This window comes from Notechis scutatus, chromosome 1 (assembly GCF_049901735.1).
Source record: "Notechis scutatus isolate UNSWTSFEM ecotype Mainland chromosome 1, rNotScu1.2, whole genome shotgun sequence".
Taxonomy (NCBI): Eukaryota; Metazoa; Chordata; class Lepidosauria; order Squamata; family Elapidae; genus Notechis; species Notechis scutatus.
In genome coordinates this window covers 287,348,912-287,364,727 of record NC_142009.1, presented here as the reverse complement: position 1 = coordinate 287,364,727, position 15,816 = coordinate 287,348,912, and the positions used below count along the sequence as shown (strand labels likewise).

The following is a 15,816-nucleotide window of genomic DNA, read 5'->3' as shown; positions in this document are numbered from 1 at the left end:
CTGTATTGCAGTCACGGGAATAATCCCACTAGATCTCTGTTTCTCCATTAAATCATATTTGCTTTTCTGTACCAAGAGATCAAACTCATTATGTATCTATCCTATACACTCAGCATTAATGGATAGAAAGTGAAAGCCATGAATATTATGAACCAATGTTCTTTCTGATTTTTAATGAGGTTTAAGAGGTCCCATCTCAGCAATACTTCAAGTTTTCTCAAGTTCTTATTCCAGGGTTTCCTTTTGGGCACACACATTTTAAGTAGTGCGTATGTACTTCATCCCTACTTATATCACTAGTTAATCATCCAAATAACTGAGACAATAGTACCAAAAATGTATTTTTCCCAATAATACTCTCTTTGAATCAAGTGTTGGGTACATTATTAGCATATTCTTTCTCTTTTCCATTATCTGCTACAGTGTGGAAAGGTTGATGAGAAGACCATACCCCATGGTCTTGAGCTTTCTACCAAGATTTTCAAAATCTGGAGTAATAATGCTATATAACAGGGGTATCAAACTCAAGGCCCACGGGGTACTTAGATCTGGCCTGCAGGGCCACCCTGTAAACAGTGAAGGACTGGCCCATGGTACCTCTGCCAATGAAAATGGAGTTCTACGGGGCCTCATCAGCTCTGTTTTCGCTGGCAAAGGGTTGAAGGGGGCCATTGCAGCTGAAAATGGAGCTCTGGAGCCCATTTTCACTGGCAGAGCACTTGGGCCCCCACAAGTACCCCTGACATGAGTGACATCGAGCTGGCAATGCCCATCCCGGCCTCCCAAGGTCAAACACAACCCTAATGCGGCCCTCAATGAAATCGAGTTGACACTCCTGCTATATAGCTATTCTTTGCAGTTTCATTTATTCTAACCTCAAGTTTTAGAGGCATGGAGAACTCTCCATGGATCTGAAAAGTCTAGGAAGTTGTTTTTCCACACAATCCTAGTAAACATTCTACTTCTTCACAAGCCAAGGTGTCCAGTCAAGGTTTTAAGTCTTCATAGCAGCAAATCACCAGTTTCCATGATTCTTCCCCTTTGTCTTTTTATAGTACACACTTGCATTCTCTGTGCCCTTCAGTGACTACGATTTTCTCTCCTCTTTTACAGAGTCTCTCTCATTTTCTCCTGAAAACTGAGAGGCTGCTTCATTGGTAACAGACAGAAAATTGTATCTGAGTTCCAATACTGCAGTATAACTTTTATGTCCCTTGCTTCTAGTTGTAACTCATCCACAGAACTTGCCCTCCTAACTGTCTTCTTTATGAAGAATTGCTTCCATATCTGTTTCCTCTTATTTTAACTTAAAACCTCTTGAATAGCTTTTCAAGTAGTCTTCTGTTCCTCAGTGAACAATATATAATTCTTCCCGGCCTCAGGCTTATCTCATTAGTCTTTCCTAATATCAGATATAATTTCCCCATTCTTCCTTCTTTTTTTATTCAACTTGCAGCTTCTTAAACTGAATGCTTTCAATTTATTGCCTCTTTTAGCTCAGCATTCTTGCCTTGGGACTTTCTTGTTTCTTGGGACCTATTCCCAATTGTTCCTTTATGAAATTTCAATCCACGGTCACCTGACAAGTTTTCTGCCCTTCCTGGAAGTTGATTTGTGAATGCTTCTTTGGTCATCATACTGCTCAATGCCTTGGTTGTTCCAATATGGGATATTTTAAGGTTTGATGCTCCCACAGTCCAAGAATTTAATTTACTTTATATGGATCTGCTTGGATCATATGTGTCATTCATCAGTTGTGATGAGTTGTCATCAATATGCTGATGTCACTCTATGACACCTTGAGTCACACTGGAGATGATACAGAAAGGCTGTCAGGAACTGAATATGGCCAAATGAACAATGACTAAATCTCTCCAAGACTGAGTGGCTCTACATCAGTATGTAGGACACTGGATCTCCAGAAATATCATTCCCAGGGATATCAGTCCCAGTACTTATTTTGGATGCATTATTTTGTGCTTCTCCTGAGGGAGTTGGTGCATACATTGGGGGTCCCTCCTAGAATGACAGTTATTGCTTTACACACCTCTTCTTAAGTCACTACACTGACTGATAACAGTTTTCTAGGCCCAATTCAAAATATTGAACACTGGAAAGATCCTCAGCCAGTTCAAGATATCCCAAAACCTTGCTATCCTAAAACCCGGAAAACCACCCAATGACCCAGCAAGCTACTGCCCTCTAGCTCTGCTGAGTATTTGCTATGAACTTCTGGAATGGTAATTTATTACATATTGGTAGGGTGGCCCTTCTTTCCAGGTTGGGTTTTGCACCAAGACAAGTTACTGCAAGCATCTGGCTCTTACTTCATTTATCGAAACTGGTTTCCAAAAAGGACTAAAAATTTCCATGGCTTTTATTGATTTGACTGCAGCTTATGATATGGCGTGGCTTGATGGTTTGATGCTCAAGATGAAGAAAACTATTCTGTATCTTAAAATAACAAGCCTTCTGAAGAACATGTTAAAAAACCCGATACTTCAAGGTCACTGTAGGACACGGGTGTCAAACTCGATTGCGTCACGTGAGGTATTGTGATGTTTTTTGCCTTTGAGGAGCTGGGTGGATGTGGCCTGCACATGATGCCTCTGGCCCACGGGCTGTCAGTTTGATACCCCTGCTGTCGGAGGTACCACTAGTAAATCCTTTTTCATTAAGATTGGCTTGCCATGGGATCAGTTCCAATTCCACTCCATTCCTATTTAGCAATAGCACTTAGACTTACTGTATATACTGCTTTATAGTCTTCTCTAAGCGGTTTACAGAGTCAGCATATTGCCCCCAATAATCTGGGTCCTCGTTTTACCCACTTTGGAATGATGGAAGGCTGAGTCAACCTTGAGCCTGGTAAGATTTGAACTGCCGAATTGCAGGCAACCAGCAGTCAGCAGAAGTAGCCTGCAGTACTGCACTCTAACCATTGAGCCACTGTGACTCTATTTAATGTATATACTAGAGATTTACCAGAAACTAACTCTGAAAATTTTTGCTCTGCTGATGGTATGGCAATAGCTATCCAAACCAAGGATATTGAGGAAGTGGAATACATTCTTATGAAGGATCTGGGGTCACTAAGTCAACATTATGAGAAATCGGGCTATGTCCAAATAAAACTGAAGTATGGAACTTCTACCTAAGCAATCATATAGCAAAAACAGAATTAAACCTATTGTTTTGTGGAAAGAGGATAAAACACAACTGCCATTCAAAATATCCTTGATCAAGTCCTTGCATGTGGAAAACAGTGAAGTAATGGGACAAAAATTGGAAACCAGAAACAACTTGATTAGGAAAATCACAGGAACAGGTTGGGAAACACAAGCAAAAAACACTGTTTGTAGTGGCACAATCATTAGAATATTCTGTCACTGAATATTGCGCACCTGTATGGGGAAAAGGTTGTCATACCAACAAGATTGATGTTCATCTTAATGACATAAGGAGAATAATATCTCATGAATGAAGGTGAATACATGTTCCAGGATAATGATGCAGGAGCCAATCTGGGTCAGTCCCCAGGACCAGATAACCAACCCAGATTGGATCCTGCAGAATAATACCTGGAACCCTTAAATCCATACCACTATCATGGCTCCATGTTTTTTCTAACATTGCCCATCCTGTTCTCAGATAGTTCAAGAGTGGAATAAGATAACCATGCCATCAACTCCTAGAGATCTTCCAATACAATCTTCCAATATTAGACTCTGTACCTCTAACCAGTCTTAAGTCTAGTAAACCAATTTGAGATAACATACTACAGGCAGTCCTTGAGTTATGACCACAACTGAGCCCAAAATTTATGTTGCTAAGTGAAACATTTGTTAAGTGAGTTTTGTCACATTTACAACATTTTTTGCCACAGTGGTTAAGTGAATCATTGCATTTGTTAAGTTAGTAATATGGTTGTTAAGTGAATCCGGATTCCCCATTGACTTTGCTTGTCAGAAGGTTTCAAAAGCTGAGCACATGACCCCAGGACACCATAGCATGCCAAGCATCTGTCCATGGAGATGCTGCAATGGTCATAAGTGTGAAAAGCAGTCATAAGTCACTTTTTTCGATGCCGTTGAAACTTTGAACAGTCGCTAAATGAACCGCTAAATGTAAGTCAAGGACTACCTGTACAGTCTTACAATGTAGATGAAGAATGGCAATTAAGAAGGGCAACCTTTAATAACCACAACCGAACAGATCATGCAGATCCAACAAAACCACTTTCAGGAATGCAGTTGCCCTGAAAAATATAAAGCCACCTGAATAGAATCAGGACAGGCCATGCCAGGACTAAGGCAAAGTTCTTTAAGTGGGGAATAGCTAAAGCCCGCAATGTGTCAGTGGTTTTCTGGAGCAAACTATACCATATAATTCAAGAAGGAAATTTCAAGGCACCTGGGATGATCTCAACACAGCCACATCAGTTAGATGGTAGCTTCCTTACATATAGAATTATAACTTCAATCCCATTGCAACTTTATGGCCCCATATTATGGTGATTTTATTATGGTTTTAATTTAATTTTTTGTCTCCTATATTGCATTGTCCACATAATCTTTATTTGTATATCAGTGAATGCCATAGGCTTAATAAATAAAATAAAATAAATAAAAATACTGGTAATTTACAATCAGATAATCTCTAAAGGATCCTTCTGACTGATCATATACATATTTCTATTATGTGGAATCCATATAATATCTTTTAATATCTCAAAAGAACTCTTTAAAATTGCTAAATTCTGTAAAACAGGTGTATTAAAATTTAATTGTAGTGAGTTTACACCATCCATATTTTGTCAAGGTGCTTCAGAATCATGTTTCAGTATTCTACTTTTTTCTCACTTCTGGAAGGCAGCATTAAAAGACACTTGCAAATACCTTTAGAGCATCCTTGTTGTTCTATTTTACATGAGCAAATAAACACTGAGGCTGAACAGAAGAAAACCTAGTCAATATTCAAGATGTCAAAATCTACATAAAGAAGAATCCCATTAATAAGACATTTCTGTTTCCCATTGCTTCATCCCTTATTTATTTTCAGAATTTCAATATTGTACATCAAAATATCACGGCAAAGACCAACATAATAGTCTCTAGGATCATTCCCCATGCTTATCATAAATAATACAGAAACTACAGATATTCGCAGAAAGAAAACTGGACTCATTAGGTTACATGTACAGGACGCACAGCATCTATATTGCTTCAGAATCATCGCTGAAGGTTAAAATTAATTCAATTAAGTAAATCAACAAATAGCCAAATAATATTTTCATAAGGGGATGAAATAATAAATTTTATAAATAATGCAAGCCGAACAATCCTTAAGAAGTAATGGGGATACAAAGCTTCCATAGCAACATTTCCAAAAAATCCAGGTGGTGCCAGATATGGTTGGAAATTGTCTATTACTATGGTAGTTTCAAAGATCTGCTGGCCTTGGACCAGAAAGCAGAAAGTTTGTTTGGAGAAGTTGGTTTAGTTTTTCTTATTTTAAATCCCCAAATCCATTCCACTTTTCCATTAGTCTTAAGGAAGATAGTATGACTACACCAGGTCCAAGACTGCCCGCATCTTCCCTTTTTAAAGAAACATATCAGAGAAATAAGAAGGCACTGGATTCAGCAGATTTAATAACATCTTCAATCTACCACAGAGCATGCCTCTTTCCTTTCTAAAGTTAGGCACTGATAGCAGAGGACCAATGGCAGTGGAATCTTTTACTGTCATAACCTGAAGGCAAGAGTTGGGTCCAAAGAAATGTGTTCTATGATTAAGAATTGCCTAAGGTATCCCATGTTCTGCCTCTATCCAATTACCATATACACCCGTGTATAAGCCCATCTGCAGATAAGCCAACCCTCAAATTTTTCACCATGAAAAATATGCTAACCACAGATAAGCTGATCTGCATTTTTTCATAGTATTTCGCTTAAAAAATTGAGGGTCAGCTTATCTGCAGATGGGTTTATTCACGAGTATATATAGGAAATACTGGTACTTAAAAAGAAGTATTGCTAAGTATATTTGCAGATAAGCCCATCTGTGGATAAGCCAAACCTGATGTTTTGGCACCTAAAACTTTCGGAATATCCGCAAGTATATATGGTATCCTCTAAATAATTGAGATACACATAAAATTTCCAATTTCTAATTTATGAGTTATTTCTGAAAACTCTGAGATTTTTTAGAAAGTATTCATTCAGACATTATAACATTTTAATCATCCTAAAATATTTCTATCTCATATAAAATCTGTTTTTTGAGGAAATAATAAATGACTTTATGTTGTCAATGTTTTAAGTAATCTACAGATGTTTGCAGGGTAAAATCAACACTAAATGAAGTTTCCATAAATGCAGCATTGTTGATGTAGTAGGGAATAAGAAAATCCCTGTAGGACCTCAAAGAGGCTGCAAATAGTTCTATTCCTTGGGTTTGATATAATATAGATTTGACTATGGAAATGTCAACTCAGACAATGTCAACAAGTGCTGAAACTACGTGTCCCATGGTTGCCACATAAAACACAGGTTTAAAAGTCTGTGTTGCAAAACAATTTTAAATTTGAATCTTGGAAGAGAGAATACAACAAGGAAATAGGCAAAACCCAACAGCAGAAGTTGGTAATTAATTTTCCCAATAAAACTAATGTCAATATGGTTAATATGGTTAATAAAATCATAGTGGAAGAAGATGCCATATTCCTATACAATGAAAAAGTGAAGCCCCAATTCACTTCCTCCAGCTGTATGCTGCATTGTTTAAGGGCCAAAGAAGAGAAGACTCTCTCCGATATGCTAACCACTAGTGTCAGAATGACCAATCCAGCATTGTGCTGCAAATTCCAGTTCTCTTGGGTGTGCCACAGTGCACATGCAATGCCAGAATACACTGCACTGCTGTTTTCACCACTTTAACCCCCTTGCTTCCCCCATGTGTGCTTTCTGTCAACTAGAGAAGGCACTCTAAAACTGCCTCTTAATATGAACCTGTTCCCTGATTATCTAAGCGACTTAACAAGTTAATAGTATGAGATGCAGTTCGTCAGATAGCAGGTATCCAAGCCATTTAGAGTTTTAACACATGACTGGCTCTATAAAACTAAGCAACAAAGCACATAAGAGAATAATGCCATAATATATAGTGATCAGACTTATTCAGAAAGTATTGTATTTGAGAGAAAAATGGTAAAAGTAAAATAAATCAGTGAATAAAATATTCTAATTCTGGTTTAGTATAAATTTGTAAGTTGATATAGAAAAATATACATAACTGCTACAGACCAATCAGGACATTTATTTTATTACCCCAGTACATCTGTGAGATAAAAATTACATTATTATATTGCACTTTTCCTAGAGACATATGCAGCTACATTTTAAATGAAATTTGGCAATGGATTGCCATAGCAGCTTACTTTATTAAGTGAAAAGTGAAAAGAAAATTTTTTTACTCTATTAAATTGATATGACACCCATCTCACTATCAAGCAACTCTGAGCAGTTTACAATATTCAGCACTGCTGTAAGTAATTACACTGCTACTGTAGAAGTTGCACAGGTTCTCACTTTCTTTCCAATCACAATTCAAGGTGCTGATTATGCCCTTTAAGGATCTATATGGCAAAGGGCCAGGTTATCTGCAGGCCCATTTCTCTCTCTGATAACGCTGTGCATGGTGGTGCAGTGTTTAACCACTGCAAGCTACCGGCAAGCTAATTCAGAACACTGCCAGGAGTTCAATCTTCAGAGGCTCAAGGTTGACTCAGCCTTCCATCCTTCCGAGGTGGGTAAAATGAGGACCCAAATTGTTGGGGGAAATATGCTAATTCTGTAAACTGCTTAGAGAGGGCTATAAAGCACTGTGAGTCTAAATATTATTGCTATCTACCCTTCCTATATTGGATTGGGTCGACTTACTATAGGAGCTGTCTATTAAATGCTATCATCTGCTGGGATCTAGCAATAGCAAGCCTTCTCCCTGTGGTATGGAGGGCCTTTAAGTGATAACTAGATCTACTTTGAGGAATAGCCTTCCCCCTGTGGCATGAAGGGCCTTTAAGACTTCATTTTTCCCTCAGGACAGGAGTCTGGACAGAAGGGTGCCAAGCATTTGTGGTTCTATAATGGAATGCTTGACACCTGAGTTTTTAATTTTTTTCTATTTTGTTTTATTTTCATTAGCTACCTTGTCTCAATGTCATTATCATTAGCTATCTTGTGCTCAAATTTAGTGGAATGAGAGGACAGTAATTCAACAAACAGAACTATTTCAGGGAGAAGTTCTGTTCTGAGACAGTTATTTACACGGACTGTTCCATGTACTCCGCAGTTCATGCATAGTTCAGGTAGGCTCCTTATACTTGCTCCCTGTGAAATCCTATACACAGATTCTTGTAGAAACTCACGTTTTATTGAGATGCACTTTTTAAATAATAGGGATGAATGGATGGATGGATAGAAGGTATGAAGGAGGGGAGAGAGGGATAGCAAAAGGTGGAGGGAGGAGAGAAAGAGAAAAGAGAGAGAGAAAGCAAGAAAGAGAAAGGAAAAGAAGGAAGGAAGCAAGAAAGGAAGAAGTAAAATTTTCAGGGATCCTATTGCATAATTAACAACAACAACAATAAAACAGTTTCTATAGATTTAGATGAATTTTCCAGTAGCTTTCAAAAATAGCTGAAGCAAAAATATTATTTAGATTGCCGACAATGTATACCCTGGATAAATCCATATATATCAAAATCCATGTGATTTGGATTTTAACGTGTAATAAAATGTATTTAACGTACTTGGAAGGATAATATTCAAAGTTCCATGCTGCTAATGAATCACTTGCTGTATTGAATCAAGACTGTAGCAACTGTGACCCCGCATTGACAGAGATGCATCTACGCAACATTTTTTAGGAATATATATGCAGAACCCAGAAATAATTAAGGCAATCCTCGAGTTATTATCACAATTGAGCCCAAAATTTATGTTGCCAAGTGAAACATTTGTTAAGTGAGTTTTGCCCCATTTTAGGTCTTGCCACAGTTGTTAAGTGAATCATTGCATTTGTTAAGTTAGTAATATGGTTGTTAAATGAATCCGGATTTTGCTATTGACTTTGCTTGTCAGAAGGTCGCAAAAGTTGACCATGTGACCCCAGGACACTGTACCCATCATAAATATGAAACAGTTGCCAAGCATCTGAGTTTTGATCATGTGATCATTCAGGATGCTGCAATAGTTGTGTGAAAAACAGTTATAAGTCACTTTTTTCAGTGCCATGGTAACGTTGAAGGTTCAGTAAATGAACTGCTATAAGTTGAGGACAACCTCAATATTGACAACAAACAATATTTAAATAAAAATCTAATATGGCGAATAGCCTAAAGGGAATTTATACATACAATACTGCAAGTATATTGATGCCCACATTACTTGTCTCTCCTGTAACACCATCATCAAATACTATCAAACTGATATCCTTTGTAGATTCGATTCTACATTTTGTTTGTCCTATTCTATCTCCCATTTCCCTTGCAGGCTTCCCATTTCATCTGTAAATTTTCATCTTTGGTTACTAGAAAGCTTCTTTTAGCCCTCACTGTTAGTATCCTGTTCATCAATTCAAGCCTTGAAAAAGCAAAGCACTGGGAAGGAGCTGAGTGAGATACCTATTAAACATGCTGTTCTAAATAATACTCAAAAAAACCCAAAGCATCTTTTAATTCTCTGTTTTCCTCAAAGAGGAGAATGCATCACACATGCTGTAACTTCTATATAGTATTTAGTTGCATAATAAATACATTTACTCCAACCTCTGTACATAGGTTTTATATAATTGTCTAAAATCTAGATTGCAGATAGGAACATTATCTTTGGGTCCTGTTTTTCTTCACAATTTCAAACAACTTTCTAAATGGTTATTTCTCTTCTCTTAGCAGTCATAATGTATGGTATACCAAAGTGTTATATTATGGATAAAGGAATCATACCAACATAAATAATATCTTGGTTTTTAAGTGCCATTGTACTTTTGCCACATGTGTAGTCATTAGCAAGGTTGGGTATAAAATCATAATTGTCCAAAGATCAACACTTCATAATGTCTACAGTTTAAGTAGCAGTACAGTAAACCTCACTTGATTGTTTTACAGTATAACATTCAAAGATATGCTTTTTGGTTTAAGACATTCAAAATGCAATATTTAAATATGCAGAATTATCTTGAGTTGTTCATATGTGAACTTAAAAGCCATGCAACACAGGAAAATTAAGTAATTATGCCTCCAAGTTATTTACTGCAATTAAGCTCATTTATCATATGCAAATTAGTGCAAACTGGTCTCATTAGTTACTAAATTACTCAATATGAGCTGAACAATGTAGCACTCCAGTTTGTAATGAAAAATCCCTGTAGAGGCAAGCAGGATCAATTAAGCTAATTTGCATATGCAAATATATTATCTCACTTTTAGTTTTCCCCATATTTAATCTTACATTTTCTGGTCATTCCTGATTATATTAAAAGGATGAGGTCAATCAATGTCTTCATTGTAATCTTAAGTCTTTATACAACTTCATAAAGAAAAAGATTGCAAGTCAGATTGCCTATATTTGTAGCAGCATATTAATCTATTTTTCATAGAATAATCAAAATAAATGCCATGATACTATATTCTTAGATTATTATTTTTCGTAGATATGATTAATATATTTTACCTGACAGTGAAGACAAAGTCACTAAGAGGTTGAAACAAAAACTGAAAAAAAATATAGTGGTTAATTACTTTATTCTCAACAAACTCTTCCTACCATGAATTCAATCAGAGTTTTTCAGTTATACTGTATGTAGCAATTCTTTTTCCTGGTGTTATGTTATTGAGCCATATTCCTTTGACCCAAAGATAACTGACTTCAATTGTTGCTTTGATTATATAATTTGTTTGTGACACGCAAAGAAATGAAATGAATTCCTTGCATCTCTTTACTACAAAAGATACAGGATAGATACTTAAACTTGTACTGACTTTCTCAGGGACATGGAGGTACTCTGCCAACAGTGTAAACTTGGATTTTCAAACAAACTTTGATTTCCATCAAAAGCTCTTGGGTAAACTTAGGAATCAAAGGATAAGACATATTCTTTTATAGACTCATAACTGAATGCAAAGGACAGGAATTAAATTTCTGTTTCCTCAATAAAAGAAGTCTCTCAAGATCTGTTCTGAGAAGTATTTTTTAACTCATTCATAAACAATTCTGGCTAATAAATAAGTATTATCTATGCCCAAATTTCTGGATGATACCAAACCTTGTGAAGATCAAGTGATTGTGCTCCAGACAGATCTCTTTAAACTAAATGAATCATCCACCAAATGGCAAATGTGCTTCAATGTAAACATAAATATTTTATATTTATATGCTGGGGCGCAAACACATACACACACACGTGTATGTATGTATGTATGTATGTATGTATGTATGTATGTATATGCACATTGCACTAACTGGATCTGAGAAGTCTGTAACTAACCAGGAAAATTATCTTGATAGGTCATAATGGATTGCTTAATGAAGATGTCAACTGAGCAGCAACCATGAACAAGAAAAAGTCCATGCTAATGAGCATCAGAAGTGGATTAAAAAAGAAAACAGCCCACATTGTAATGTCTTTATGTAAATTTGTGAATCTGGAATACCATGCACAGTTCAAGTCACCACATTTGGAAAAGAAGCTGAGCAACATTCAAAGAACAGCAATAAAAATGAAAAGATACCCACAATACTTTGATAAGCTATAAGAAAATATTAGAATATTTTGAGCCTGAAGCTTAGAAGAATGGTGAACAATGGTGATTAAGGACTACAAAGCACACATCAAACTGTCTCAAAACACTAGGACCAGGAGTCATCCAATGAGGCCAGATGGAAGAAGATTCAGAACAGACAAAATGAACTCCTTCACACAATGAACCTATGAAATGTATCACTATGTTGCAGTAATATAAACTATATAGAGTGACTGGCCCAAGATCACCCAACTGGCTTTGTGATCAGGTGAGACTAAAACTCAAAGACTCCCAATTTTTAGCCAGTTGTCTTTACTACTACACCAAACTGGCTGTCAAATAACTTAGATGGCTTTAAATGGAGATTGGATACATTCATGAAGAAGTCTATCAGAAGATAGCAAGACCCAAAGCTATTTCTATGTTCCATGCATATCTCCAGCTAACACTTGCAAGAAAATTATGATGGCAAAGTCACAGTCAGGAGAACTCCTTTTGTTAAATAAATTGTTATTTATTTATTTATTTAATGTATATGCTGTCCATCTAACTATCAAGCAAGTGTGGATGACATACACATTTATCAAATAATAATAATGTGTTTTTTATTATTTTATGTACATGATTTCAAGTGATTTCCAAACTCTCACATTATTTTAATACTATTATGATTCATCCCACAGTCATCCAGATGTTTAGACTGGATTTGGCATTTTTATCCCTCTTCAAGTCATTCCCAAGGACCTGGGATAGGTCGATGTTACTGTTTGATGATGCTAAAAGTTATTATTGTTATAGTTGATTGCATAGTCATTATTATTAATGGTGATAACATATCAAACAACATCTTTTTTCTTCCTCCTTCAGAACAGATAGTAAATGTATTAAATCACATTCAACTAAAACCAGCATAAATTTTTGGAATATATGCAAATATTGTTATGATTACACACACAATAAAGCTATACAAGATAAAAGTTTACCAAGATCTTATGTATTAGAAATCCATTCACTTGATGAATAAAAATCATTACAATCATTCTGGTTTTTATTTTTTGAGAAATTTACTTTGCCAATCATTTTGCCAATTATTGTTCAACAATTCACCAAAAATATAGCAACAAAAGATAGGCAACAAAAGAAAAGCAAAGAAGGATAGAAAAGTCAGAGGAGGGGACAAGTCTTGACTTATTTGTAATATAGTATAACAGATTTATTAGGACACCTGAATTCAGCCCTTTGCTTTTTAACTTAAAGTTATATTTTCTGCTGGATGCAAAGTTTAATGTACAGGGACAGAAATTATTTTCAAAGAAGTAAAGTTGATGATAAAATAGATGTTTATATTTTGCTTACACTGAAAAAATATATTGATTCTGATCCAAATGAGATTCTACTAGGAATCTTGTGTCAGACCAACATGAAAACACATGGCTGATACATAACATTTGTCAAGATAATGTCTTCAATAGGTACTAAAAGAAATTTGGAGGAACCCTATATTGCTTATCTAAAGTATTAAAGACATGCTATCTTTTAAAGGAATGTAAATATCACAATGAATATAACAGTTGAAGCAATAGTGCTGAAAAACTACAATAGGAGGAGAAAAATGAAAATCTACATGTGAACAAGATTAAAACTTTTTTTTTCACAAAATGATTAATACTTAAATATATACAGATATTTGGCGGAACCAAATTGCTATTGCACAACATAATACAACTAAAGTGCTGAGTTTTAAATTATTACAGTACAAATAATAATTGTCCCCCTTTCTCAATAACATTCTCTCAACCATTCATTTAAAAAAAAAGAATCTTTAAGACAAACCCCCACTGTATAGACTCTAAAAGTAATAGCAATATCCAATATTTGACAGGTGTCTTATATCTTGCTACTAAACATGTTAAACTATTTGTTGGTTTGTTTGCAAAGCCATTGCTTTTACCTGTAAAATGTGACTTCCCAAATGTGACTCAAATACTTCAGTGGCAAGGGCACTGGGGCTTCTCCTGCGCTGGGCACCTATAACTGAATAAAAAAGGGATTATGTTACAATCTCTGCACATTTAGTCACAATGCATCCCAATTTAGGTAATTATTATTATTCATTAATATTTTCTATAATATTAACATTTGAAAAATTATAATTAAGGAAAATTATAATTCTATGAAGAACAAAGGAATCCTAATTTATTTCTTTATGTGGAAGATTGTATTCCAAAGTTGTTCAATATTCCAGACACAGGTCATTTACACATGAACCTCCATAATCAAAATCAGTTTATACAGGATCCAGAATTTACCTAACTTGATACAAAGTTGGGCGATTATACTCAAGCATAGATATTTTGCTTGTTGTTATATTGATCAGTTATAGATGAGCAAAAGAGAAACCGAGCATCTTAAAACTCTAAGCATCTTTCCTTGGTTGAGCAATATACCTACCTACAAAAAAAAAGAACCTAATAAAAAGCCTGAAGTTTATTATTAGCTTGATTATATCAAATGAGTTTAGAAAAAAAAAATAGAACTCAGAAAACTATAACTTTGAAAATTTAATAAAGATATATTCTATAAACAAGCTTCAACTTTTGTTTGAAGAAGTTCACTTCAAACAGCACTGTCAAAAATAGTTTTAGGACTGCAGGAAATAAAAATACAGAACAAACCCATACAATACTACTGATAGAAGAGTATATCTGTAGCTCTAATGTTGCAGAAAACATTACCAAAATAGGTAATATCTTCAGTGCAAATAGTTAATATTTGTAAGTCAATATCAAATATTTTTATGTATTAAAATAAAAAGGAATGTGTCCAATCTTCCAAGCCAAACCTTAGGAACATTAAATATATGGTTCTGACATGGAAAATGTCCATCCAATGTATGTGAAATTATCAATTTCACATTTACAATATGATCACAATAAGAATTCCTCTGCTGCTTATGGTAACACCAAATATGTACCAATGCATGTCACTTGTTTTTCTTCTGATATGGATTAAGTTATAAAATTTGCTTGTATTTTTTTAAAAGTTCCATTGTTAAGATTGTGATTTTTATCTCTCCTATGGCGGAAATTTAAATGTTGCTTTAGTAAACCTTAAAGTACAATTCAGAATGCACCATCTTTTGCCCTAATTTGGGTGAAACTCTTTATTGCAGCCATATATTGTAATTTTGAAGATCAGCTACTGCCTCTCCTGTGCAAATGAGACAACAAAGACTTGATGGAAAGATACATTTTGGGAAAAATAAAATCATCTATATTCCCTTTTTTAAACAACTTTGGCTCATCAAATGCTTTCCCTCCTGGCAAAGAGATATGCTTACAAAATAAAATAAAACAAAGCACAAATGCCCTTTGTTGAGCATGGCATGCTCTTTTTTTCTAGGAAGAGAAATTCTTCCACAATTTCTCAAAGGAAGGTCTTTTTCTTAACAGAGACAGTGGCACTGATACTGAAAAGGCCCAGTGAAACAAGTTTTCTCATAATATCTTCCCTTGGAATGCAGTTGAAATGTGGGAAACTAGAAAGATGGCAGGCCACTAGAGAAATGACTACACAATGAAGAGAAGGACACACACACACACACACACACACACACACACACACACACACACCATTTGGTCATCTAATGCAAGAACATAGCACTTGGAGTTTTGCCAAAAGCTCTTCTCCTTTGAAATCATTTCTAAAGCAAATTCTCTTTCATCAAGCTGAATAAGAAATGATGGGGGAGGGGGGGGAAATGCAGAATGTATCTGCCAAGCAGTACTATATGTCTGAAGCATAGGTTTCATGGAGCTGTTCCAATGTTGTGATAGTAGATTAGAAAACAATACAATGTCTTCCCTGTGCCTCAAATTTCCTCTGTTCAAGTCCATCTTTTCTGCAGTTGGTTTCCACAAAATACATTGAGATGGCAACTGAAACTGTTCCTTAGATGCTTCCAAAAGATTTCCTTCCACATACTCCTTACTTAGTTTCCTAAAATTGTTACTT

The 15,816-nt window shown here is 35.5% G+C and overlaps 1 protein-coding gene and 1 long non-coding RNA gene across 15 annotated transcripts in view; one reads left to right on the top strand and one right to left on the bottom strand.

Annotated features, from left to right (window-relative positions):
• The window catches only part of NPAS3 (neuronal PAS domain protein 3), a 783,057-nt gene that overhangs the window by 323,888 nt on the left and 443,353 nt on the right, over positions 1-15,816 (bottom strand). For all 14 annotated transcript variants that reach the window (XM_087951821.1, XM_087951807.1, XM_087951808.1 and 11 more), the window contains one exon: positions 13,754-13,836. In XM_087951821.1, the coding sequence (XP_087807947.1) occupies positions 13,754-13,836 (83 nt within the window). The remainder of the gene's footprint in view (positions 1-13,753; positions 13,837-15,816) is intronic.
• The window catches only part of LOC148133420 (uncharacterized), a 356,457-nt gene that overhangs the window by 47,947 nt on the left and 292,694 nt on the right, over positions 1-15,816 (top strand). The window lies entirely within an intron of this gene.